The sequence below is a fragment of the Scaptodrosophila lebanonensis genome, unplaced genomic scaffold, assembly GCF_003285725.1.
Source record: "Scaptodrosophila lebanonensis strain 11010-0011.00,11010-0021.00 unplaced genomic scaffold, SlebRS2 tig00000161-arrow-arrow-pilon, whole genome shotgun sequence".
Classification (NCBI taxonomy): Eukaryota; Metazoa; Arthropoda; class Insecta; order Diptera; family Drosophilidae; genus Scaptodrosophila; species Scaptodrosophila lebanonensis.
The window spans coordinates 114,258-140,861 of NW_022060597.1; the positions used below are offsets into that span (position 1 = coordinate 114,258).

At 35.5% G+C, this 26,604-nt stretch overlaps 2 protein-coding genes across 3 annotated transcripts; one reads left to right on the forward strand and one right to left on the reverse strand.

The window, feature by feature from the left end:
* On the forward strand, positions 1 to 7,973 carry LOC115629678 (mucin-19). 2 transcript variants are annotated; one of them, XM_030526199.1, is made up of 5 exons: positions 1 to 271; positions 3,577 to 3,603; positions 3,816 to 3,973; positions 4,750 to 4,942; positions 5,856 to 7,973. In XM_030526199.1, the coding sequence occupies exons 2-5, from the start codon at positions 3,592 to 3,594 to the stop codon at positions 7,716 to 7,718; spliced, it is 2,226 nt and encodes a 741-aa protein (XP_030382059.1). In that variant the 5' UTR covers positions 1 to 271; positions 3,577 to 3,591; the 3' UTR covers positions 7,719 to 7,973. The 2 variants fall into 2 exon arrangements, with proteins under 2 accessions (XP_030382059.1, XP_030382058.1); XM_030526198.1 differs by lacking the exon at positions 3,577 to 3,603.
* Positions 7,974 to 12,426: 4,453 nt separating this feature from the next.
* LOC115629646 (glutathione S-transferase theta-3) lies at positions 12,427 to 23,721 on the reverse strand. Its single transcript, XM_030526157.1, has 5 exons — positions 23,315 to 23,721; positions 18,667 to 18,863; positions 13,369 to 13,655; positions 13,156 to 13,291; positions 12,427 to 13,081 (listed from the first exon to the last, which is right to left on the reverse strand). The coding sequence occupies exons 2-5, from the start codon at positions 18,782 to 18,784 to the stop codon at positions 12,903 to 12,905; spliced, it is 720 nt and encodes a 239-aa protein (XP_030382017.1). The 5' UTR covers positions 18,785 to 18,863; positions 23,315 to 23,721; the 3' UTR covers positions 12,427 to 12,902.
* Between the last annotated feature and the right edge of the window lie 2,883 nt (positions 23,722 to 26,604).

The following is a 26,604-nucleotide window of genomic DNA, read 5'->3' on the forward strand; positions in this document are numbered from 1 at the left end:
AGCGCCATCGCCAACAACATTAACAACAACAACATCGGCCAAAGCAACACTGACATTGGCGCCACTCAGTCAGTCACCCATTCAGGCAGGCAGTTAGGCAGGCAGTTAGGCAGGCAGGCAGGCCAAGCAGCAGAGTCAGTCGGATAAAGGACGAGTCGCCAAAACGGCCGTGCAACCAACCAGCATGTGGTTTTCCACTCTGCTGCTCTCATATTTATTCCATGCAACGCCTCTGCTGCTCCTCCTCCACCTCTTGCTGCTGCCCCAAAACGTAAGTTGTGTCACAACAATCTTCATTACTCACATAACCATACGCTTCAGACCACTACTGTATCGCAGTTTTACTAAATTTTTTAAAACTAAGTATACGTATTCCAAAATTGTGCATTTTGTGGGTGAATGAACAAACGGAATTGATGGAATTCCAATAAAAAATGCCAAATATGTACACTCAAATATTTCGTTTTGTTTAATTTGTTTTATAAGCTTTAACCCCTTGGTTGCAAGGTACTAAAGGGTTAAATCTTATACCAAAATGCTGCGAATGTACAACAATTTTTAATAATCGGCAATTATATTACCTGTAATAATTTTGCAAACAAAGCTTGTTCAACAAATATTGAAAAGTTCCAAAATTGTTCATTTTCTGGATGAATGGAATAAACGATGGAATGGAAATTTTTTATAGAATCTTTTTTGCAACCAAAGGGTTAAAGCTTATACCAAATTGCTGCAAATGTACAACAATTGTTAGTAATCTTATGGCAATTATAATTTAAAAATTTATGAAACCGAACTCCTTCAACAAAGAACGAAAAGTTCCTAAATTGTGTATTTTGTGGAGAATCTAAAATAATGGAATACTTAAAAACTAGCACAAACACGAATTTTAAAATGTTTTCTTTTCTAATGTTATTAAATTTCTCTTTGTTTTTAAGTATTTTCAATTAATTGTAAATGAAATTTGTTATTTTCGATTTCTTCATAAGTATTTCTTTATACATTTCTTTATGTTTCTCAAACATGAACTTCAAAATGTTTTCTCTTGTAAAGTTATTTAGTTTCTCTTTATTCTTAAGTATTTTATATTTCTTTATACATTTCTTTATATTTCTCAAACATGAACTTCAAAATGTTTTCTTTTGTAATGTTATTTAGTTTCTCTTTATTCTTAAGTATTTGACATTTCATTCTCTAAATCTCTAAATATGTTTCATTATACATTTTTTATAAGTATTTCTCAAACATGAATTTCAAAATGTTTTTTTTTTTTTTTGTAATGTTATTTAGTTTCGTTTTTCATTTTCAAGTATTTTCAATTATTTATAAATGGAATTTATTATTTCCGATTGCTTTACTGAAATTATTTTATGTTGTTTTGGAGTAAATTCTGAATTCATATTCGTTTACTCCAATCAGTCGGAGAGGAATCGGGGTCGGTAAACAAATAAAATGTTCCCCCCGGAGTAAGATTCTTTATAAGAAATTTTTGTTATTTTATAGCCTTTTCTAATTTTTTATAGTTGCTATTACATTGACATGCTGCCTTGTCGATAAAAAAAAAATGTACAAAACAATACTCCGATTTCTGTTTATCCAATACTCGTATTTGTAGTTGCACGCATTTGTATAACTTAGAAATAAAGCGTTAAAGGGTATGCCTTTGAGTATAACAAGAAAATTCAGCCATGTGCGCCTGTTTGGAAATTAGGACCTATATCTGTTCCATATAAATAAAATAAGTGTGTTACAAACTTTAAAATATATGGGCTAGCATAACGAGGCAAATAGATACACCGCCGCCTATCCTTTTGTGCGCCCTCTGTCCGTCCGTCTGAACCCCAATTACTTTTTAAACACAACAGCTAGGGACACCAAACTTGGTATGCAGACTTATCTTATCCACTTGCAGAGCAAGTTTATTGCAAGCCATGCAAATCATTATTATTTTATATAGCAGCCATAGGACCGATCAGTGCAAAAATCATTTCAAGTCGCATAACTTTGTTGTTTATAACAACATTTAAACTATAATTGGTGCTTGTGAGTTATTTATAATATCTCAGTATCATCTAAAGAATTATCAAAATCGATGCAGTAATAACAATTATAGGAAGGATAGGTGCAAAAATCAGTCTCACAAACATTGTTGTTTATAATGATATTTCAATCAAAATTGGTATTTAAGAGATTTTTTTAGTGCCTTATGATATTCTTAAGTTCAACAAAATCGGTTTATTATATCATATAGCTGTCATAGGAACAATCGGTGCAAAATTAATCATAGTAGCAGAAACTTGTTCGCTCGAATGTAAACAATGTTGGGTTTTATGCCTCACTATGTTTAGATATTTGATCAAAATTTGTGAAAATTGCTCTTCTCGTTCTTTCTATTGATTTCTGTTTTATAGACAATAATACACCGTTTTAATTTCTTGAAAAATGTTTATAGAAATGAAATGTTTTACCTTCTATAATCTGTAATTCGTTATGGTCGGCATATCGACGATAGCCATTATATATAGGCTGTCTGTTTTTCTGTATGAACACAAGATTCACAAAAAGCTAGAGCTACAAACAAGCCACTCTCTACAATTGAGATTTTTATTTTCACAAAATTCTTAACTTTCATTTCATGCAATTATAAAAAAATTATAAGTTAGTTTTTATGTGTTTTTATTATTAATTAACAACAAGGAGTTCAGGTTATAAGACCTTATAAGATTTAAAAAGTGTTTTTACAGTGTATGAGTGAACGAACAGTTTCTAATAAAAAAAAAAACATATACAATTTTAATTTTAAATTTATTTAAAAACTTAAATTAATCTGGTTTTAAGAACAATTTTAAAAGACAGCCTACAGCACGCCCCTCTTTTTTTCTCTAATTAAATACTTTAAACAAGAGCGAACATTAACTTCGTAATGAACTTTTTACAAAATTATCTTCTGATCCGTGTGTTTCGAAATTTTACGAGATCTTTTTTTGAGTGGAAAAGAGCTTTAAAGATCGGCTTCATGCGACCCCGAAAGGTGATGTCGATCTTCATCTGACTGGCGTGCCCATGATTTAGGCTGCTCTAATAAGTAAATTTAATTAAAATATGTTTTAAAATTTCACCGAAAAGCGGAACTGATTTCAAAATCAGGCATTGTATATTTCTATATGGCAACAGCTCTGAATATATAGTCTACTGTTAAGTGGATATGGTTTCTAAATTGCAAGAGAAACCTTTGAGCGATTTCAAAACGTTTATAGAACAGCTTCAATGCCAAAATGAACATCTTGCTAAATTCTCAGCTTCAGCTAATTTGCGAATAATTTCTGCATAGTCACTTAATTATATTATAATTGAAAAATTGTTGAACCCACATATCAAATTCGTTTAATCGATTGCACAGATAATTGCAATAAAAATCGCATGTTAATGCTGCCGCCTGCTGCTGCTTCTGAAAAACTGCATGAAATATTACTTCCTGGAGCCAATAAATAATATAAAAACTAGCAAGCTAGAGCAAAGCAGTGAACTGCCTTTAATATAATTTTTTGTTTTAATTATTTATTTTTTTCATTTCAGTGAATACTGCTTGCCATGGATATTAAAGTAAGAATCGTGTGTTTATGTAATTGGTAGAAAATTCTAGAACAAAATATATAGTATTTCAAGCACAAATTATGAAATGTTTGGCTTTAAAACTTGTTCATATTTATTCGTAATCGTGTTGGTGAAAAAATTGCAAGAAATTTGTGTTAGTTGTGATGTGTTATGGACTTGGAGTATACGATTATTTTCTGAACTACTTATTTCGATTGCAGGTGACAGCGCGTTTCTGCGAAGGCGGCCACATATGTTCCTTGCCACGTGAATGTTGCACTCAAGGCTGCTGTCCGCCATACCAGGGTGGACCCCGCCAATTGCCGCCGCCATCGGAGCATGTCCTGAATCTGTTCTTCATTAGTCACTGGTTTTTTTGGTAAGTACTGCCGAAAATATGCAATCACATTCACACGCCTGCTAGCAACAGTCCCAAAGCGACCCCCAAGGTCGTTCTTATATATATACATATATATATGCCTGCCTGTCTGTCTGTCTGTCTGTCTGTCTGCCTGATTGACATTGTATGGGAATGTGGCATGCGGCATGCAGCAGTGATACTTATTATTGGCAGCAGAGGTGGCTCAGTGGGCGGGCCTCGGTCTGGGCCCAGATTTGCTTATGCAAGTGCACGCACCCCAGACCCCAGACCCGAGACCAAGACCCAGAACCGAGAGACCGAGACCGAGAATGTAGAACACATAGAACGACAAACGGCAATGCCAACTAATGAGCACATACCGAGCAAGCCAAGCCAGGCCAAGTCAAGACATACAGACATGCTCACATAATCAAATCTTGTGTCCAAAAGTGCAGCCAACACATTTAGTTGTCATTCAATAACGACCGTCGTAGCAGACGGAAGCGAGCAGCTCCAGGTCATGGGCTTTTTTATACAGTCGCGGCAGCTACAGACTGAAGAGTAAAGCGTCTCCAAATTAACACACCATTGTGTCGAATCAAACGAACTAAAAACAACTTTGAAGTCCGCTTCAGCTTGACTGCTCAATAAACGAGACTAAATCCTCACATCTCAAATCAAGTTGCCTTTCCCCCTAATCCAAGCAATATCGTCAGCTTCAAGTCACCTGAAATTCGCACAAGTCCTTAAGTGGAACTGCAGCAACTTAAGTAGTTTGGCTCTTTATTTTGCAGGTGTGTTGTGGTTGCCATCATTCTGGCCATACTCTGCGCCTACTCGCTATGGAAGAAACGACGCACGCTTTGCGGCTGGGGCTTCACGGAGCATCATACGCAATCGGAGGGTGATTCCGCTGGTTCCTGTTATGCACCACCCCAATACAGTCGCTGCAACTCGTTCCATCATCCCCCACCGCCGTACACAGAGGTAAGCCACTAATTCACATTACAGATGGGTGCCTGACACAAACTAATCCACGGCTCACGAGCCTCACGACAATATCACGCACCTAGATGCACTCGCATACTGGAGTTGGGAAAATAAGCATACTTAGACAGTATGCGAAGCAGTGAATCGAAAATGTAAAGAGAAATGGTTGTTGAAGCGAAGCTTGTATCGATGTACACTCAGAAAAAAAAATACGCCAAATCGCTTTTAAAATATATATAGAATGTAAATCGATATACGTGTGCATAGCGCCATAACAAACCAACTGCGTATTTATAACAGAAAGGCACCACGAAATTGCATTACTCAGCATTTTTCAGTCGAAAATGAATTGGAAAACGTTTCCCAAGCTCAAGAAAGAACGTTTCTGGGCTTCAGGACAAAATTAACATCACTTTTTAGATATTCCGGTAAAGAAAACATGGAAAAGTGTCATCGTTTCTTCCCCGTCTTGCTCAATAACTTCATACCCTCTCTGCTCATAGAGAGAAACGTGTCTTTTTTTCGGAGTGTAGCTCAGAGTACTACACTGCTACGACTAAGCCACTAAGATAGGTGTAGGCTTAATGCACTACTCGACCCAAAAAAAAACGCTCCAAGTCGGCCCCAATTATTCTGTAATAGCCGGTCTAAAGGGAGGGGCTTAAAAAAACCTGGTGAGCTTATATCTTGCACGAATTTCTGATCAGCTCCAATAGCGTTCTTCTGGCCAATTGTCAAAGCCTCTCTTGTAAAAGAACAAATAGGGAAAGGTATGTTGTTCAGCGCTTAGATTATTAAGTTTTCTGTGACAACATCATAAACATCTCGAATATACATAAATCATATTGGACTATACCTTATATTCACGTCTCCTCGACCTCTTCTCGTTGGGCGTTTTGCTCATTCGCAGGTGACCTCGAAGCCAGACCTCTACCCACTCGTATTCACCTGCAACAGTGACAATGGCAAGGGCAATGGCTCCAGCTACCTCATGGTGCAATACTTCCGTAACTATATTGTGCGGCCGGCGGGTTCGCTGTCGGCGGCCAGCACTGTGGACTCGCTCAGCTCCAGCTTCATTTGCAATGCGAATGAGGCCAACACGCTGGTACCACCGCCGTATTCGCGTGCGGCCAGCCCCGACATGGCGATGCACTACACGATGCGGGGTCAGCAGCCGACGAACTCTTTGGGCCATGGCGCCTCGCAATACACGCTGCCACGCTCCGCCTCGCAATTGGTCTGCCACAATCCGGCAGTAGCCGTGGCAGCGGCCCCCACAGCTGCTGGAACGGCGGCAACGGCCACCTATCAGCCACGACAGGCACACTACGCGGCCGTCACGCTGCAGGGCAACGCACATTACAGCACACGGATGCACAACTCGGAGAGTGGACACTTTTCGCCGGACGAGTCGGGTGGCGAAAGCAGTCGCAGCGGGAGCGCCAGCACCAGTCAGAATGGACGGCCGCCCGGCCCGCCGGGAACCGGTTTCCTGCAATCCCAGAGCGATCAACACTTCCGCTATATGGGCAATAGCAGCAGCAGCATCAGTGATATTTTCGTGAACAATAGCTGTGCGGCCGGCCTGGGATTTGGCCTAGGATCCCAAGGTGCGGTGGAGGGTAGCGATGCGGCCATAGCCACAGATGTCGCCTCACTCTCCAGCCTGGCAGTGGCCGCCGGCGGCACACCAGTGATCTACAGCAATGGTTGCATAAAACCCAATCCCTTGCATCGCGTGCACACCAATCCCACGCACTTCAAGACCGAGCTGGCGGCGGGCAGCGAGCAGGTCTATAACTCCTGCAGCTCCATGTCAGCCGAACCCAATGGCTCGGCGAGCGGAGAGTTTCGCGACCTTCACTTACTCCGGCGCAGTCTGGAGACCTGCTGCCAATTGCTGCAACAACAGCAGCAGCAGCAGCAACAACAACAACAACAGCCCACGGTTATGGCACAGACGAGCACAGCGGGGGCCAGCTATATGACAACATCTGGCACAGGGTCTGGCGTCAGCAGCTTGGCCAACATAGGTACCCCTGGGTCGCCACCCCAGGCGACGAGTCCAACGGGGGAGGTGCGCGAAATTCTCGATCAGATACGTCAATTGCAGGCGGGCGTGAGCTATGAAGAGCTGCTCATCAGAACGGGTAGCACCACTGGCGGTGGTGTAGGCGGTGGTGCTGCCAGCAAGCCCCGATTACATCACACCCTATCCACACCCGGCTCAAGCAGTCTCAGCAAATTGCCCGCAGAGCAGTCGCAACGCACAATGTTGGAGGCGTCGTCGTTCAACCGACGACCCTCAACCCTGCAACAAGAACAACAACAAACACAGGCTGTGAACATGTCAGCACGCACGACCATGCCCACATTTGCGCCCATTGCCGCACCCGCACCCGCCCCCGCACCACCAGCACCCACGCAAAGCAAAACGAAAAAGTTCTATACGCCCAAGCCGAACAAAGCGCTCTACATGCCCATGGTGAGTGGTTGCGGTGGTGCGAGTGGTGCTGGTAGTAGCGGTATTAGCGGCAGCACCGGTGCCACCCTGGCCAGCTGCATGCTCAAGAGCCCCGTGAGCAGCGTCGTGAGTGGCGCCAACTTCTTCACGAATCGTGGCCGCTCACGCAAGGGTTGGATCTCGCGTTCGGCACCCACCACCCCCGGCACCGGTCTGCCCCCCAGTCTGGGTCTCAGCGATGACAGTCCCCTGCTGAACGAACACGACGAAGATGCGGAGGGGGAGCAGAATGCGGAGCTGGATTAATAACTTCCACGCCATCGTCGTTGCAATGCATTAAGGGCCAACTCCAGGCAGCAGTAGTATTTGACCCGAAAATTCCAACATTGTGCACCCCAAGTAGCCCCAAAAGTAAAAGTAATCTGCATTACTTTCTTTTCTGGTTCGATTTAACGAAGAAAATAATTTAATAGAAGTCAAATATACTTACGAGTATGTACTTGTAGATTATTTAAATCGTGCTCGAAAACACTTTTCGAGTATTTTTCAATTTTGCAGAAGTTGGACTCCTAAATATATGTATACACCTAATTCTGTTTTTACACGGTAGATTGGTTTCAGAAACAACCGTATAAAAAAAAGGCATTGATCGTATGCAAAAATAAGTGATTGGTTCCTTATCTCTGAAGAAATATATATGAAATTTTTGATTTTCAAACCGTGTTATATCGAAATCGTGTAAAAAAAAGACGGTATAAAAACAGAATTATGTGTACTCGCAAGTTCTAAAAAAAATTTGGCGCCAGCGAAAATTGGTTTCAACATCAAATTGTTCAAATTGTGTCTATAAAGGTGAACAGAAATCGGAATCTTTAAACAATTTTCCAGATACCTAGAATAGTTGCTTAGAAATTAAGACTATATAGTACAGGTTATCTACAGATAATACAGATGTGAAGCTCTCTCTCTATTGCACAAATCTTAGCCTACGTTTGATCGATGTCGATACAGTTTTTAGGGGCCCTCTTTAGAAGAAGCTAAAGGGGGGTATTTGCGATATTTTTTCAGATTTTCATCAACATTTTTCTTAGGCTTATATAATTATTTTTATTTGGAATTACATACTATTCCTATTTATTTATTAATTTATTATTTTGAATTCCTTACTATTCCAAATAAAGGTAATTATTTTGGTTTTATAAAAATGGGATCGAGTTCGACTTTGTGCAACTTTCGTAAATCAAAACAGAGTTTAGAAAGAATCAAACTTTTTTAAGATTATAACCATTCAGAAATCTAGCAAGGTATGAATCGATTTTCAAACCCCATTTCAATATATTTCAATAAATAGGTGAATTCAAAGGGGCGCTGTTCATTTGTTTAAGCATTTTAAAAGCATTCATAAATTTCTCTAAGATTATTCTTTTTTCATTATTTTTATTTATAATTACTAATTTTCATTTGTTTATTTAACATTTAAAATTCAAGCTTTGCAGAAAATGTATGCGAAGAATTCTTTTAATGCATTTAAGGGACTATATACTATACCAAGGGCTATAATCGGATTAAAATATTAAAACCCCACTCACACAGACACACCTATGTATGGATTTGAATTTAAAATATAACTAATGCCTACAGTGTTTTCAGTCTTTTATATTTATTTAAAACAATTTTTTTTAATTTTACTTTTTTTTATTTTTAAATTTATATAGACAATATTACATTTTTGTATAACTGATAGACTTTTAGTTTGAAAACTTTTTTCACATACATATAATTTTGTTTTTTAATTCTTTTAATAAAGATTTGTTAAACTTTTCACGTACATATAAATAATTATTTTTTAATACTTTTTCTAAAGATTTTTTAAACTTTTTCACATACATATAAATCATTATATTTTTTAATACTTTTAATAAGAGTTTTCTTTAATAAAGGTTTGTTAAACTTTTTCATGCCACATACAAATAAATTAATTTCCTAATATGTATTTTTAATAAAATGTTGTTAAAGTTTAGTTAGAGAGTATGCCGCTGCATCTCTTTTCTCAACGATCCTTTTTATGTTTTATGTTTTTTTACTAAACTTACTTTTAGTTTTTTAAGGCTCCTTAAGGCACAGGATATAGATTCAAAGCTGCCAAGCGCAGTAGTAGAGTTAGCTAGTTGAGGGGTTTCTGAAATTCGTATTCGCACAATTAGACTTACTATGATGTTGAAGTAAGAGAAGTTTAGAATTTGGAAAACCCAGTTGGTGCTGGCAAGGATATTTTATACGATGATGTTGAAACCTTTGATCAGTCGCTTCATATTCCATAATGTTGTCATTTGCGAGTCAAAGGTACAGTTCAGTTACATACTCGTATATAATAACTTTAATATCAATAGCCCGATTTGCAATAGATGCATATATAGATTTGTTTATAGATAGTACACATATATTACATAAGTTACAAGTATTGGAAATGTTGGGGATGCATGTTGGAGCATGCTACTTAGATGTCTTGGCCCTTTTGCTTGCAACATAAAAGCAGTAGGATATGCATATAGAAGATATATAAGCTTAAGTTTTTTTAACACTCAGTGGTAAGTAATCGTATGTATCTAGAAATGCAACAATTTTTTGTCTGCTTCAACTTTGTAAATGTTGCTTAATTCTTGATCCCATTCCGCTAAGATGATTATTTTTGTAGGCATTCGGCAAACGTACGAGCTAGAATATTCAAAAAATAAACAACTATAGATACACATACTATGTACACACACAGATACACAGACATTGACACAAACACACACACGCACACACAGATATGTAAATGCAAATATTTATGAGACTTATAAGCGTCAAAGCAAAAACCAATCTAATGATTATAATAAAAAATAATACATATTTAAAAAAAGAAAAATCAAATGCAAGCAAGAGACAAGAAAAGAATGCATTAGAATGCAGCAGTGCCTTTTCAACTATAACCAACACACACACACACACACACACACACATACACTACACACACACACATCACACACACTACAATAAACAAATTATTGAATCAAATGCGGCAAATACTTAAAAGCCAAACAAATTATACAAAAGACAATTACAAAGGGGAAAAATGACATGAAAACATAATATTAGTAATAATAATAATAATAATAATAACAATAATCATAAAAGAAAACATTTAATTGTAAGTGCATTTACAAATCATAAAGCGCCAGGAAATATTGTGTTTCCCTTGCCCGAATCGCCATTAGTTTTTACCTAATAAGTAGCTACTTACAGGCATACTTTACACTTAGTTTAGCTTATTTCTTATATAAATATATACTCTAGTATATACATAGGCTGTATGTATTACATAATTGACTAATAATTGTGGCAGAACAAACTTCAAATCTCAACTAAAACCAATTACATTGAAAAAACAACCAAAATCAAGTAATTCTAACATAAGCCTAAAAGAACATTCCACAGAAACTAACAATGAAATAAAGATTGAAAACAAAAGCAAAAAACATAATTCCTAGTTTCCCTGAGCTGCCAATAATCCGTCATCCTCGATATTGGCGATAAGGAGGAGGCGAAATTTAAAAGCCACTAGTTTTTACTGCGAGTGTTTATTTTTTTTATATATTTTTTATTTGTTTTATTTATTTATTTATTTCATTGACCTGCTAATTATTTGATTTAATTAATTTTAAAAATTTAAAATTAATATTATTACTGTTTTGTAATTTCACAAATAATCCCAATTAGTTGATTACTATTGTTCTTAATTTTGTTATTTTTTTCATTTTCAATTCATTTTCGATATTGGCGATAAGGAGGAGGCGAAATTTAAAAGCCACTAGTTTTTACTGCGAATGGTTATTTTTATATATTTGTTTCTTTTTTTATTTATTTCATCGACCTGTTCATTATTTTATTAAATTAATTTCTAAAAATTTAAATTAATATTATTACTGTTTTTTAATTCTACAAAAAGACCCAATCAGTTGATTACTATTATTCTAAATTTGTTTTGTATTGTAACCTTGCCCTGCTCAGCATTATTTCAAAAGTAAGTATTCGAGGTTAGGCACGAATTTTGTTACCAGAGCACACTGAGAGGTAATATTTGTGCGGGCAGGGGCTTAGGATCCGCCTCTAAGGCGCATTCGGAAGTCTTTGAATCTTCAAATCTCCTTTCCCCTTGGCGAAGTGATGAACAGCACAATTCTCGTATTCCCCATTATTCGTATTATTCTTTTTTGCTGGCAATGAAAAGCGGTAATCTATTTCAATTTTTTTCGCATTCTTCAATATTTATTAGCAAAACTAATAAATAATTTCGCATCATAGTTGTCATTAAAAAAAAAATACATGGTGAGTATATTCCAATAAATTCATAACAGTAACAAAAAATTAAAAAAAAGAAAACGCACACACGAATTGTTGGCTAAGCAAAAATATTTTGGAACGGTTTTTCTCCGGCGGTCAATTTTCATCAATTTCTTTATATAATATTATTTAGCTATTGTTTTGAAGTTAGTTAGTTATACTTTTGTGATAAGATTAAAAGGTTTATTTTCTTAAAGTCGTGGAAAAAAATAAATATATATATAGTGTGTATTCCACATTTGATTTGAGCTCTCACTTTTTAAATTTAGGCAATGAGTTCTTTTTGCTTTCAAATACAAATTAAAAAATATTCCGAATAATTCATTCGATTTTGTTTAAATATTTATTTTTGTCAAACTCAAATTATATAAATAACTTTGCGCTAAAAATGCCTTTAAAAAAAGAACAAACCAAAAAATAAACAAATAGATCTTCAATAATTCTTCAGAAAAGTATTTGTTTAAAACAACAGTACAAATGTTCAAAAGCTATTTTTTTAAAGGAAAGAAAGGAAAGATCATGTTTAAAGGTTTTGTTTTGCTTTAAAAAAAAATTGCTCCAAAGAAAGTGCGAATTTTTTCAAAAAGCATTTTCTTTTAAAAATAAAAACAATTAACAAAAAGTATAAGAATTCTTTAAAAAATATATAATAATTTTTTAGTTTCGTATTTTTTCCCAAAAATTAGTATGTTGGCCAAACAAATTGCAGTAAAAATTACATTTTCTCATATGCTAATTTTTTTTTAAAAATACTTTTTTAAAAAGCAAAAACAAACATCAATAATAAGAAGAAACTGCCATAAAATGAACTTAGAGTAAAACAATAAACAAACCACACACTAGCATTAAATCTTAGAAGAACATTGCAGCACTTTATCAAAAAAAAAAAATATATATATATATAGTATTTTTGTCAGAGAAATATGTCGCACCTTAATAATCGGTATATAATATATATACAAAAATATATATTAATAAGTAATCGACCTAAAATTTGACCGCCAATCTATATGATTAGAAAACTTATAGATAATACATGTACATATATATATATATATATAGATATACATATATATATATATATAAATATATAAATACAGGTGCGGCTCACTGTTCCAGCGCCCGCGCCCGCGCCTGTGCCCCACTCTGTTCCGCATTCCGCAACTTCAGATTCCGCTCGAACTCGTCGTGGACATTCTTGTAGTAGAGGCCGAGCTCGTCACGGACCGCCTCGTACCAACGCGCCAGTTTGTTGCGATTCTGGAACGGATTGTAGCCAATGGATTCTGGGAAAGGCGAAAGGTAGATTTATTTCAAAAATGTGTAAACTACGGCCTATTACGGCACCACTATCGCTTACTTGGCTGATCGATTTCGCAAATGGCATTTAGATCCGCATAGGAAATATTATCGCCGATCATAAATTTGCGTGAATTCAGGAAGAGTGTTTCAAAGTCGTTCAGCGTATGGTCCAACTGTTTGCGCGCCAAGCTCACCTAAACGAGTCGGAGCACCTCAATTGAGTCTCAATTGTGGAGAGATATGTGAGATCCCTAATTATAGTATAACCTACCGCATTATCGCCGGGCCGCGTCTTTTGCAAGTAGGGCACGAGCCATTTCTGTTGAAAATAATCGGTGCAGGCAACGCCCATGTGGCGTTCCTGCCAGGCCAGGTACTCGTCAATGCGACTCCGTCCCAGATGACGTCGTGGATACCAATGCTCCGGCACCAGCTTCTCGCGCGATAAATGCCTGAAGATAGCCACATTCTCCGACAGCTGAAAGCCATGGTCCGTTATGGCCGGCAGTTTGCGAAAACGATTGACGTTGTCGCGAAACTCGCCGGTCAAGTGCTCACCTGTTGTCCAAAGGGAAAGGAAACAAGAACAACAGTTTACTTATTGGCCCTCATTATTTTCTTAACAACAACAACAACAACGGATAGATAGCACTATCAATACAAAGAGCCGCACGATAAACCAGAATGAAGACGTCATCGAAAACTAGCTGGCATCTGCACTCGTAAGTATAGTACACACACCTAATCAAAACCCATTAATCAGGAGATTCAGGCACCCTTTCCCCACTCAAGCGAGTACTACGACTATACTTAGCACACAATCATCGTACATACTTGTACATATGCCGCGTATTTAAACTCATCATCAATTCTTGCCGTCATCTCTGCTGCACTTGTAGGATATCTCTCATCAGCGCAATTACTAACTGGAAGTAATAGAAGTGTGTGTGTGTGTGTGTGTGTGTAGGCCATAATTGCATACTTGCCCAGATTGATAATTCAACAACTTAATTGAATGCGCAAACAATAACAGTATTTAAACTAAATAGCTAACAACACACTGAAGTCCATATACACTAGCAAGAAATGTTTCTAGTATAAGCCATGGTTGCACTTCAATTTCAATTCCTCAACTGTCGCACAAAAAGAACAATTCAATAGACTAGTTATATACTATATATTTTTGATTTATGATATAATGAAATTTGAAGAATAGAGTTGAAAGAAGTAACATTTCTTCAACAACTTACGGCAGAAGCTGTAGAAATGAGCAGCTGAAGGCAAGCCTTTCTAAAAAATCTCTCTCAATCTCACCATAAATTATTAGATTCTGAAAATTTCCCTTGAATATTTAAAAAAATTATTATAAAAAAAGAAGTTGAAATATTGGTGCTAATTTCTTAAATTAAAAGATTTATGAATTTAGTAGTATATTTAAAATATTGCCATTTTTAAAAGCTGCTTTCAATATTAATTTTAAAAAAAATTGAAGTTAATTTTTGTTAATTAAAAGATTTAGTAGTACAAGTATATTTAAAGTTATTGCCATTTTTAAAAGCTGCTTTCAAAATGTATTGAAAAAATACCTAAATTTACATATTTTTAATTAAGAAAATATTACATTCAAATTCCATTTAACATTTAAGAAATATTTGCTATATTTAATTCCCATACGATTGGATAACATTTTCTTTTTCAATTTTTTTGAATCTTTACAAACTATCATAATATCCAGAAAGTATCCAAACACGCTATGTCCTGATACCAACGAATGAAATGGAATGGTTTTAGTAGACGATTTTAATATAGAAGGGCCTGGGCAAACCCGCTGAGGTTTAGAGAATTGATGATTTGGATTCAAACGTTACTTCTTGCTGATCTCTATTCAACGGAATGCAAAGTTTTTTTTCGAACTGCTAGGAATTATTTTTCGATGCCATCGCAAATAACTTAGGGCTGCACATGTAGATAAAAACAACTCTGTCAAGGATATAGAACTGAACCAGCGATCTGGCCAGTTTTCCTGGCGAATGAGGCTGGCAACTAAAATCAGAGCTCAGGACATCATCAAAAAGTTTCCTGCAGACAAGTCAACAACTTTGTTAATAACTTTTTTGGGTTATACTTAGTTGTCATGGACTATGTACAAATTTACAATTATGGGAATTAATCAATTCATTATAGAGAAAATCGTCTTTAGAAATTTTAACGAAATCAGTTCTGCTTACGGGTTGCAGTTCCCGCATTCCACTTCTCCAGCGTTTCATTTCCATATGTTCCCTGTGCAGGAGATGAAGAGTTTTTTATAATTTTTTTTCTAAAATCTAAGATGTTTTTTAAGGACTACACAAATAATTTGAAAGTGTATAAATTAAGTTTAAAATAATGAGCATTTGACTTGCCTTTGAATGTTATGTTCAAAATTGTATAATGAAAACATATATATTATTCGTAACAATTATATATAGGAGCTATGGGATATACATATACAAGTATTTGTATTTTCAATACCAAATTTTTATTCGATTTGCGATCGCAGTCGCAAAATAAAAAAAAACAGAACCGATAAAGAGGCAAAGTATAATCTTTCTCGGCATACACCCCCATGATAGCAATAAAGCCCAAGTAATTTCGTACGGCTACTTCCAAAACGGGAACAGATTCGATAAAGAGACTGTGCAAAGTACAATCTTTCTCGGCATACACCTATGTATGTTAGCAATAAAGCCCCAGTAATCCCATACGGCTACTTCCAAGCAACTTATTATATTTGCTTGCAATAAATAGAAAAACCTTTTATCTAGAGAGATAAAACAGTTCCCATTAACTGCAGGCAAATAGCAATGGCAATTATATAGTGTATCTAATATATAGTGTATCTAATAATGATGCTGATCTCATAATGTGGACACTGTAAGGCCTCTCCGCTGCCACACACAAACGTGCCACAAAACTGACGCTGCCCTTGACGGACTCAACAAAAGAGCTGATGTGATTTTTATTGGACAGCCTAGAGGTGGGTACGAGTACTAGGGGGCTGTTGGTAATTAATTTCTGTTTTTGCTGGACAAATATTAATTGCAACTTTTATAATTGCTTTCATTTGACAAAATTGAAAAGAAAATTAAGTGAATTTTTGTAGATTTTGATAAGGCAGTTGTTTAATCATTGAACACGTGAATGCGACATTTCATGACATTAATATAGTTATTAAAGGCGGCGCTGGCTTTAATCAAGAAGCGTGCAAACATCCTATACATACTTGTATGTACAGGTATATACGACTATACTCGTAGCAAGTATATAACGGCATCACCAAGTCAAAATCCGAAACCAAGCAGTAGTAGTACGAAGCCATTCAACTTTTGAAGGTTATCGTTGCTGCGACGCTATTGAATCGAATGCAGCTAGAAAATCGAAACAAAATCTGGCGTGGTCTAAAATATACATACTTGTATATACAAACTAGAGATCTACAGACAATAGTACAGAACTCTTTAATAATATGTAATCGATTGATAAAGCTTACGGTCTATGGGTACCTTTTATCATTTCTGTAGCAAATTGAAGGCAATTGAATGGACAGAAATATATATATATGGATATTTCCAAATATACAGGTATACTTAGTGTATACTATAGATCTACAGCATATAGTATTACTGTATAGCATATGTATACTATATAATTCTTTCTCATAAAAGAAACTCTATAAAACTATGTAATCGATTGATAAAGCTTACGATGTATGGGTATTGAATGGGAATTGAAGGCAATTGAGTGAAAAGAAATATATATATATATATGGATATTTCCAAATATACAGGTATACTTAGTGTATACTATAGATCTACAGACAAAGTACAGCATATAGTATTACTGTATAGCATATGTATACTATATAATTCTTTCTCATAAAAGAAACTCTTTAATACTATGTAATCGATTGATAAAGCTTAAGATGTATGGGTATTGAATGGGAATTGAAGGCAATTGAGTGAAAAGAAATATATATATGGATATTTCCGAATATATACTTAGTATAAGAGAAACTCTTTGTAATCAATTGATGGGGCTTAATATCTACAGATTCTCTGTAACATTTCTGTAGCAAATTGAAGACGATTGAGTGAACTGAAAGATATACGTGTATATGGATATTTCCGAATATCTACTTAGTATATGAGAATCTTTTTATAATCAATTGATGAGATTCAAAAACTTCAGATTCTTTTTATCATTTCTGTGGCAAATTGAAGGCGATTAAGTGAACAGAAATATATATATGGATATTTCCGAATATATACTTAGTATAAGAGAAACTCTTTGTAATTATTTCTTTTATTTTTTTTTTTATTAATAAATCAACAAATTGTGCTTAATTCGGATTACAATAAGATGTTTTTTTATCAATTGATGGGATTGAAAATCTACAGATTCTTTGTAACATTTCTGTGGCTAATTGAAGGCAATTGAACAGATTTTTGATATATTTTAGTTGAAGTTGAAAGTCCAACTCGGACAGCTCGGTCCGGTCTGTTGGCTGCTGTCTGTTGGCTGTTGACCAGCGACGTGTTTTTAAAATGCAAACCGAACCGGTAGCTATGTATATACGAGTAGTTTAGCCAATGCACTCCATAGCCAAGGCCTTGCGGCCACAGAGGCTGGAAATGAAACTGAAACTGAAACTGAGACTGAGACTAAGGCTGCGACTAAGACTGCGACTGAGGTTGGGGCTGGGGCTGAGGCTGAGGCTGACTCTGAGTCTGAGGTGTCGGGGTCTCTTCAAACAAAGGCAGAGCTCACCTCATACCGATTAGCATGCATATGCGGAAATAATGAGAACTACGGATAGCAGAAAGTGCAGAATGCAATTATTGCTGACGTCAGCGTTCCAGCCTTCAGTTTTCAAAAACGATTCTAAGTTTTGAAAAAGTTGAAGGGAAAGGTCATCACAACGGACGTGCCATATTAACACAATTCCTTAACACGTTCGTGATAAGCTTAAATGGAAACTAAAACAAAAACAAAAACTGCCAAAGACTTTAATTGAATTGTAAATAAGTAGTATGTATATGCTTAAATAATGCTGAAAGAGTTTAAGAATTGAAACTTTCGGACTAATTCTCGATGACAACTTAAATTAATTGTTAAACTATGGTTGTTGTGTTGCAACAATTAGGGTTTCCAAATCTGGCATTCAAATTTGTTTTTTCTTTGATTGGCACACACACTTGCTCTTGACCCTCCCACCCCACCCCTTCGATACAGCAACGGAATTTTAACGAGCGGAAAATTTTTGTAAAAACATCGAAACAAAAACAACAAAAAACAAAACAGAAAAACTAAACAGAAAGAGATAGAAAATCCACATATGTGCGAGTATGTGGATGGTTTTGAATATTTTCGTTAAGCCAAGTGCAGAGCGACCTTTGAGTGGTTGTTGCTGTTGTTGTTGTTGTTGTTGTTGTTTCTGTAACTGCTGCAGTAGTTTCTTGATTTACACCTCCACATACACATAAAGTTAGGTGTATGTATATATGTATGTATGTATGTGCTTCCCACTCACCTTTGAGCATCGAGATTGGTATCGCCTCGAACGGTATCTTGGATGCCTCGAACAGAATATAGAGGGCTCGACTCGATTGATTCAAGAAATCAAAATAAAACTTTACGGGTTGCGTCATTTTTGTTGTTGTTGTTGTTGTCTTGACTTGGCTAATTGCTTATAGACTTATAGATTGGTTAAGTCGTTGCACTGGCTAACTGATATTTGGCATGAATAGAAGAAACGCGCACACAACACAACACACGCATCGAATTTTGCACTCACAACAAATATTACTTTTCTTGGTCTGAGCCGACTAGACGACCGCCTAAGACTATAATTTTTAAGTGGTTCGATGGCGATGACGATGACGACGACAACGACGATGTTGATAGTTCCTTCGAAGCTGAAGCTGCAGCTGCGATCACTCCGACTGTTGTTGTTAGACTGAGTTCAGAGCCGCAGCGGCAAGCATTTAAAATGTCGCAGTCGCAGTCGCCGCCACAACAACATCGCCGGCGCCGGCAGCAGCAGCAACAATAACAACAACAACAACAGCAGCCACATCGGCCACTCTATGCCCTTACACAATCGACGAAACAGTAATTGTTATTACTGCACTAAATAGTTAAGGTTACAAGGATATTTTATTTATTTATTTACAGCTAAGCTATGGTGGTCTAAGCTATAGCGACGTGGCCTTAAGCTTAACTTAACTAATTTCTTAAATTAAAAGATTTATGAATTTAGTAGTATATTTAAAATATTGCCATTTTTAAAAGCTGCTTTCAATATTAATTTTAAAAAAAATTGAAGTTAATTTTTGTTAATTAAAAGATTTAGTAGTACAAGTATATTTAAAGTTATTGCCATTTTTAAAAGCTGCTTTCAAAATGTATTGAAAAAATACCTAAATTTACATATTTTTAATTAAGAAAATATTACATTCAAATTCCATTTAACATTTAAGAAATATTTGCTATATTTAATTCCCATACGATTGGATAACATTTTCTTTTTCAATTTTTTTGAATCTTTACAAACTATCATAATATCCAGAAAGTATCCAAACACGCTATGTCCTGATACCAACGAATGAAATGGAATGGTTTTAGTAGACGATTTTAATATAGAAGGGCCTGGGCAAACCCGCTGAGGTTTAGAGAATTGATGATTTGGATTCAAACGTTACTTCTTGCTGATCTCTATTCAACGGAATGCAAAGTTTTTTTTCGAACTGCTAGGAATTATTTTTCGATGCCATCGCAAATAACTTAGGGCTGCACATGTAGATAAAAACAACTCTGTCAAGGATATAGAACTGAACCAGCGATCTGGCCAGTTTTCCTGGCGAATGAGGCTGGCAACTAAAATCAGAGCTCAGGACATCATCAAAAAGTTTCCTGCAGACAAGTCAACAACTTTGTTAATAACTTTTTTGGGTTATACTTAGTTGTCATGGACTATGTACAAATTTACAATTATGGGAATTAATCAATTCATTATAGAGAAAATCGTCTTTAGAAATTTTAACGAAATCAGTTCTGCTTACGGGTTGCAGTTCCCGCATTCCACTTCTCCAGCGTTTCATTTCCATATGTTCCCTGTGTTGGAGATGAAGAGTTTTTTATAATTTTTTTTCTAAAATCTAAGATGTTTTTTAAGGACTACACAAATAATTTGAAAGTGTATAAATTAAGTTTAAAATAATGAGCATTTGACTTGCCTTTGAATGTTATGTTCAAAATTGTATAATGAAAACATATATATTATTCGTAACAATTATATATAGGAGCTATGGGATATACATATACAAGTATTTGTATTTTCAATACCAAATTTTTATTCGATTTGCGATCGCAGTCGCAAAATAAAAAAAAACAGAACCGATAAAGAGGCAAAGTATAATCTTTCTCGGCATACACCCCCATGATAGCAATAAAGCCCAAGTAATTTCGTACGGCTACTTCCAAAACGGGAACAGATTCGATAAAGAGACTGTGCAAAGTACAATCTTTCTCGGCATACACCTATGTATGTTAGCAATAAAGCCCCAGTAATCCCATACGGCTACTTCCAAGCAACTTATTATATTTGCTTGCAATAAATAGAAAAACCTTTTATCTAGAGAGATAAAACAGTTCCCATTAACTGCAGGCAAATAGCAATGGCAATTATATAGTGTATCTAATATATAGTGTATCTAATAATGATGCTGATCTCATAATGTGGACACTGTAAGGCCTCTCCGCTGCCACACACAAACGTGCCACAAAACTGACGCTGCCCTTGACGGACTCAACAAAAGAGCTGATGTGATTTTTATTGGACAGCCTAGAGGTGGGTACGAGTACTAGGGGGCTGTTGGTAATTAATTTCTGTTTTTGCTGGACAAATATTAATTGCAACTTTTATAATTGCTTTCATTTGACAAAATTGAAAAGAAAATTAAGTGAATTTTTGTAGATTTTGATAAGGCAGTTGTTTAATCATTGAACACGTGAATGCGACATTTCATGACATTAATATAGTTATTAAAGGCGGCGCTGGCTTTAATCAAGAAGCGTGCAAACATCCTATACATACTTGTATGTACAGGTATATACGACTATACTCGTAGCAAGTATATAACGCCATCACCAAGTCAAAATCCGAAACCAAGCAGTAGTAGTACGAAGCCATTCAACTTTTGAAGGTTATCGTTGCTGCGACGCTATTGAATCGAATGCAGCTAGAAAATCGAAACAAAATCTGGCGTGGTCTAAAATATACATACTTGTATATACAAACTAGAGATCTACAGACAATAGTACAGAACTCTTTAATAATATGTAATCGATTGATAAAGCTTACGGTCTATGGGTACCTTTTATCATTTCTGTAGCAAATTGAAGGCAATTGAATGGACAGAAATATATATATATGGATATTTCCAAATATACAGGTATACTTAGTGTATACTATAGATCTACAGCATATAGTATTACTGTATAGCATATGTATACTATATAATTCTTTCTCATAAAAGAAACTCTTTAATACTATGTAATCGATTGATAAAGCTTACGATGTATGGGTATTGAATGGGAATTGAAGGCAATTGAGTGAAAAGAAATATATATATGGATATTTCCGAATATATACTTAGTATAAGAGAAACTCTTTGTAATCAATTGATGGGGCTTAATATCTACAGATTCTTTGTAACATTTCTGTAGCAAATTGAAGACGATTGAGTGAACTGAAAGATATACGTGTATATGGATATTTCCGAATATCTACTTAGTATAAGAGAATCTTTTTATAATCAATTGATGGGATTCAAAAACTTCTGATTCTTTTTATCATTTCTGTGGCAAATTGAAGGCGATTAAGTGAACAGAAATATATATATGGATATTTCCGAATATATACTTAGTATAAGAGAAACTCTTTGTAATTATTTCTTTTATTTTTTTTTTTATTAATAAATCAACAAATTGTGCTTAATTCGGATTACAATAAGATGTTTTTTTATCAATTGATGGGATTGAAAATCTACAGATTCTTTGTAACATTTCTGTGGCTAATTGAAGGCAATTGAACAGATTTTTGATATATTTTAGTTGAAGTTGAAAGTCCAACTCGGACAGCTCGGTCCGGTCTGTTGGCTGCTGTCTGTTGGCTGTTGACCAGCGACGTGTTTTTAAAATGCAAACCGAACCGGTAGCTATGTATATACGAGTAGTTTAGCCAATGCACTCCATAGCCAAGGCCTTGCGGCCACAGAGGCTGGAAATGAAACTGAAACTGAAACTGAGACTGAGACTAAGGCTGCGACTAAGACTGCGACTGAGGTTGGGGCTGGGGCTGAGGCTGAGGCTGACTCTGAGTCTGAGGTGTCGGGGTCTCTTCAAACAAAGGCAGAGCTCACCTCATACCGATTAGCATGCATATGCGGAAATAATGAGAACTACGGATAGCAGAAAGTGCAGAATGCAATTATTGCTGACGTCAGCGTTCCAGCCTTCAGTTTTCAAAAACGATTCTAAGTTTTGAAAAAGTTGAAGGGAAAGGTCATCACAACGGACGTGCCATATTAACACAATTCCTTAACACGTTCGTGATAAGCTTAAATGGAAACTAAAACAAAACAAAAACTGCCAAAGACTTTAATTGAATTGTAAATAAGTAGTATATGCTTAAATAATGCTGAAAGAGTTTAAGAATTGAAACTTTCGGACTAATTCTCGATGACAACTTAAATTAATTGTTAAACTATGGTTGTTGTGTTGCAACAATTAGGGTTTCCAAATCTGGCATTCAAATTTGTTTTTTCTTTGATTGGCACACACACTTGCTCTTGACCCTCCCACCCCACCCCTTCGATACAGCAACGGAATTTTAACGAGCGGAAAATTTTTGTAAAAACATCGAAACAAAAACAACAAAAAATAAAACAGAAAAACTAAACAGAAAGAGATAGAAAATCCACATATGTATGTGCGAGTATGTGGATGGTTTTGAATATTTTCGTTAAGCCAAGTGCAGAGCGACCTTTGAGTGGTTGTTGCTGTTGTTGTTGTTGTTGTTTCTGTAACTGCTGCAGTAGTTTCTTGATTTACACCTCCACATACACATAAAGTTAGGTGTATGTATATATGTATGTATGTATGTGCTTCCCACTCACCTTTGAGCATCGAGATTGGTATCGCCTCGAACGGTATCTTGGATGCCTCGAACAGAATATAGAGGGCTCGACTCGATTGATTCAAGAAATCAAAATAAAACTTTACGGGTTGCGTCATTTTTGTTGTTGTTGTTGTTGTCTTGACTTGGCTAATTGCTTATAGACTTATAGATTGGTTAAGTCGTTGCACTGGCTAACTGATATTTGGCATGAATAGAAGAAACGCGCACACAACACAACACACGCATCGAATTTTGCACTCACAACAAATATTACTTTTCTTGGTCTGAGCCGACTAGACGACCGCCTAAGGCTATAATTTTTAAGTGGTTCGATGGCGATGACGATGACGACGACAACGACGATGTTGATAGTTCCTTCGAAGCTGAAGCTGCAGCTGCGATCACTCCGACTGTTGTTGTTAGACTGAGTTCAGAGCCGCAGCGGCAAGCATTTAAAATGTCGCAGTCGCAGTCGCCGCCACAACAACATCGCCGGCGCCGGCAGCAGCAGCAACAATAACAACAACAACAGCAGCCACATCGGCCACTCTATGCCCTTACACAATCGACGAAACAGTAATTGTTATTACCGCACTAAATAGTTAAGGTTACAAGGATATTTTATTTATTTATTTACAGCTAAGCTATGGTGGTCTAAGCTATAGCGACGTGGTCTTAAGCTTAACTTAAAAATAATATGAATTATTATAATGAATTAGTTTTATATACAAAAGTTAATGGGTGCTTTAATGAATATTTTGTGGAATTGTAATGGAACTATAACTGATGAATTAGATTCGATTTTTAAGGAATTTTACAAGTATTTTATAGTTGTCTTTAGATGGACAAAAAAGAAAAGTGGATGAGGTTACAAGGATATTTTAATTAAAATATTGAAATATTTACTTGTTAGATTTTGAGCTACATTTTAAGGGAATCTCTTAACAACATATTTTTTGAATATTTTTATATATACATATAATATTTATGATTTAGTTGATGAACATTGAAAAAAACTAGATTTGTGGTAAAAATAAAAATTGCTCTGAAATGTTTAACTACAGACCGAGCGCACAATATCGGAACAAAAACATATATTTTGACAATTTCGATTTTATATCTATATTTCCTTTTTAAGTAGCCTATCCATAAGATTATTTTTAAGCAACTCTATTCTCTTTTTCGTATTCTAGAAACTAACAATATACTATAAAAAGAAGAGAGATGAGATTGGTTTGAAGTATCATTGTCAAAATGGCTAATTTAGAGGCAGATTTAAAAAAAAAAAAACATTTTTCGTATCAAGTTCGCCAATGGAAACAGGCTCTTATAACTCTCAACTACATTGCCATTGCTTGTACGATTACATTTGAGGGGACAGACTCTTTTATAAAAAGATTTGTTATTCTGTCGATTTCGTGTTTTAGGAAAGTGTTTACATTTTTAAAGTTCGAAATTCTTATATTTTAATAAACATGGGGATATGGGTATTCTATATGTCGACGAAGCTGGCCAAATTCTTCAAGTTCAAGGCCGCATTATATTTGAAAAATATTTGAAGTTCAAAAATTTCATTTCAAAAAGTACATTTTAATTTTTCCGAACTTTTTTTTTTTTTTTTTTTTGATAAATCTTTTTTAATCATAATAATAATTTACTCCTGAATATTTGTTATTAAACGCCAATTTCTGGGTGTTACTAAATTTAAGGGCTTTGGAATAAAATATTCATGCATACAAATATTTCAAACTGTATATATTATATTGTATACTATATCAAATATTTTGTTAATTTAAGAACAAAATTTGTAAAACGTTAAAAATTCCCTGAAACTATCCATTTAGAATTTAGAATGCACATAATTTTCGATGAGTGCATCAAATATGTATGTTTGGTATGAGAACAGTTTTGTTTACCAATTCTATAGGTTAGTTGACATGCCCGTCCTCCGATAGTGTATAGCCCCCGCACGCATTTAGAGTGCATAGACAAAGCTCTACACTGTTGCGCCTGCGTCGACGACTACGCGTCGGCAATATCTGGACAACATTTATGTATGTATGTATGTATGTATCTGTATCTATGTATATACATATATATGTAGGTATGTATGTAAGTGTGTATTATGGACATTCAGGTTGATGGAACTGCTGTTGTTGTTGTTGTTGCTTATTGTATAGAAGCAGCGCATAAAAAAGAAGCCGGAGCCGGTCGTTTATTTTGTTTGCTTTTTGTTTTCGTTTTCAATGCTGTTGTTGTTATTCTTGTTGTTGTTGTTGTTGTTGCGATAGTCACTTTGTTGTTGACAGTGCATACTAAGTTGTTGTTGTTGCTGTTGGTTGCTTGTTGCTTCTGTTGCTTTAGTTGTTGCTGTTGTTGTTGTTATTGTAGTGGCTCGCAGGTTTTTGCGGCGCATTTTATAGATATAAACATACATACATACATACCAATTTACTATGTACACATATCAATAAATACATATACATATGTATATGTAAGTTAAATGCGTATGTGTGTGTGAATGTGTGTGGACACTACACTTCAAAAGTTATTTAAAGGTGTATAGATAGCTCTTGACGCCTCGAGATGGGTGTGGCCCAACGCATATTTGCACTGAAAATACATACATACATACATACATACATATGTACATGTATATGTGTATCGAAAATATATACATACATATGTACTATACATGTACACACATGCATACATAAACATACACATACTTGAACTAATTTGTGTTCTAGAATTGATAAGCCTCTTTCATAAGTTGGACTCAAATTAAAGACAATTCGCTAATTCTGTGTAAAAAAGAAAACCAAGATAGAATATCCAGACCGACGGTGAAAGAAGAAGAAGAGCGAACCTTCTGCTACACTTTGTGGGTATAAATGGTTTCGATTTAAAACAAAGATATAGGTTTACATATAATTTGCGTATGCAAAGTTTAGTTGAGGAAGCTTTAAAATTGTGGACAGTATTGACAGAAAGGGGGGAAAACTAAAGTTGCTTAGTATTCCAAAATTCGGGCTTTCATCCAGAGAAGCAGGCCAATAGATTAATAATTTTCATATACATACTTATGGGATGAGAGATGCTTCCTTATGTCTGTTACCTAATATACCCTTTTTTCACTTTGGTTACATGGGTATACAAATTATACATACATACAAATATAAACGTTTTATACTAATTTTACTAATAAGTAGTAGTCTAATTATTAGGCTTCTCTTTTATAAATATTTAAATAAATAGTCCAATAGGCATTGTTTAAATGATATTACC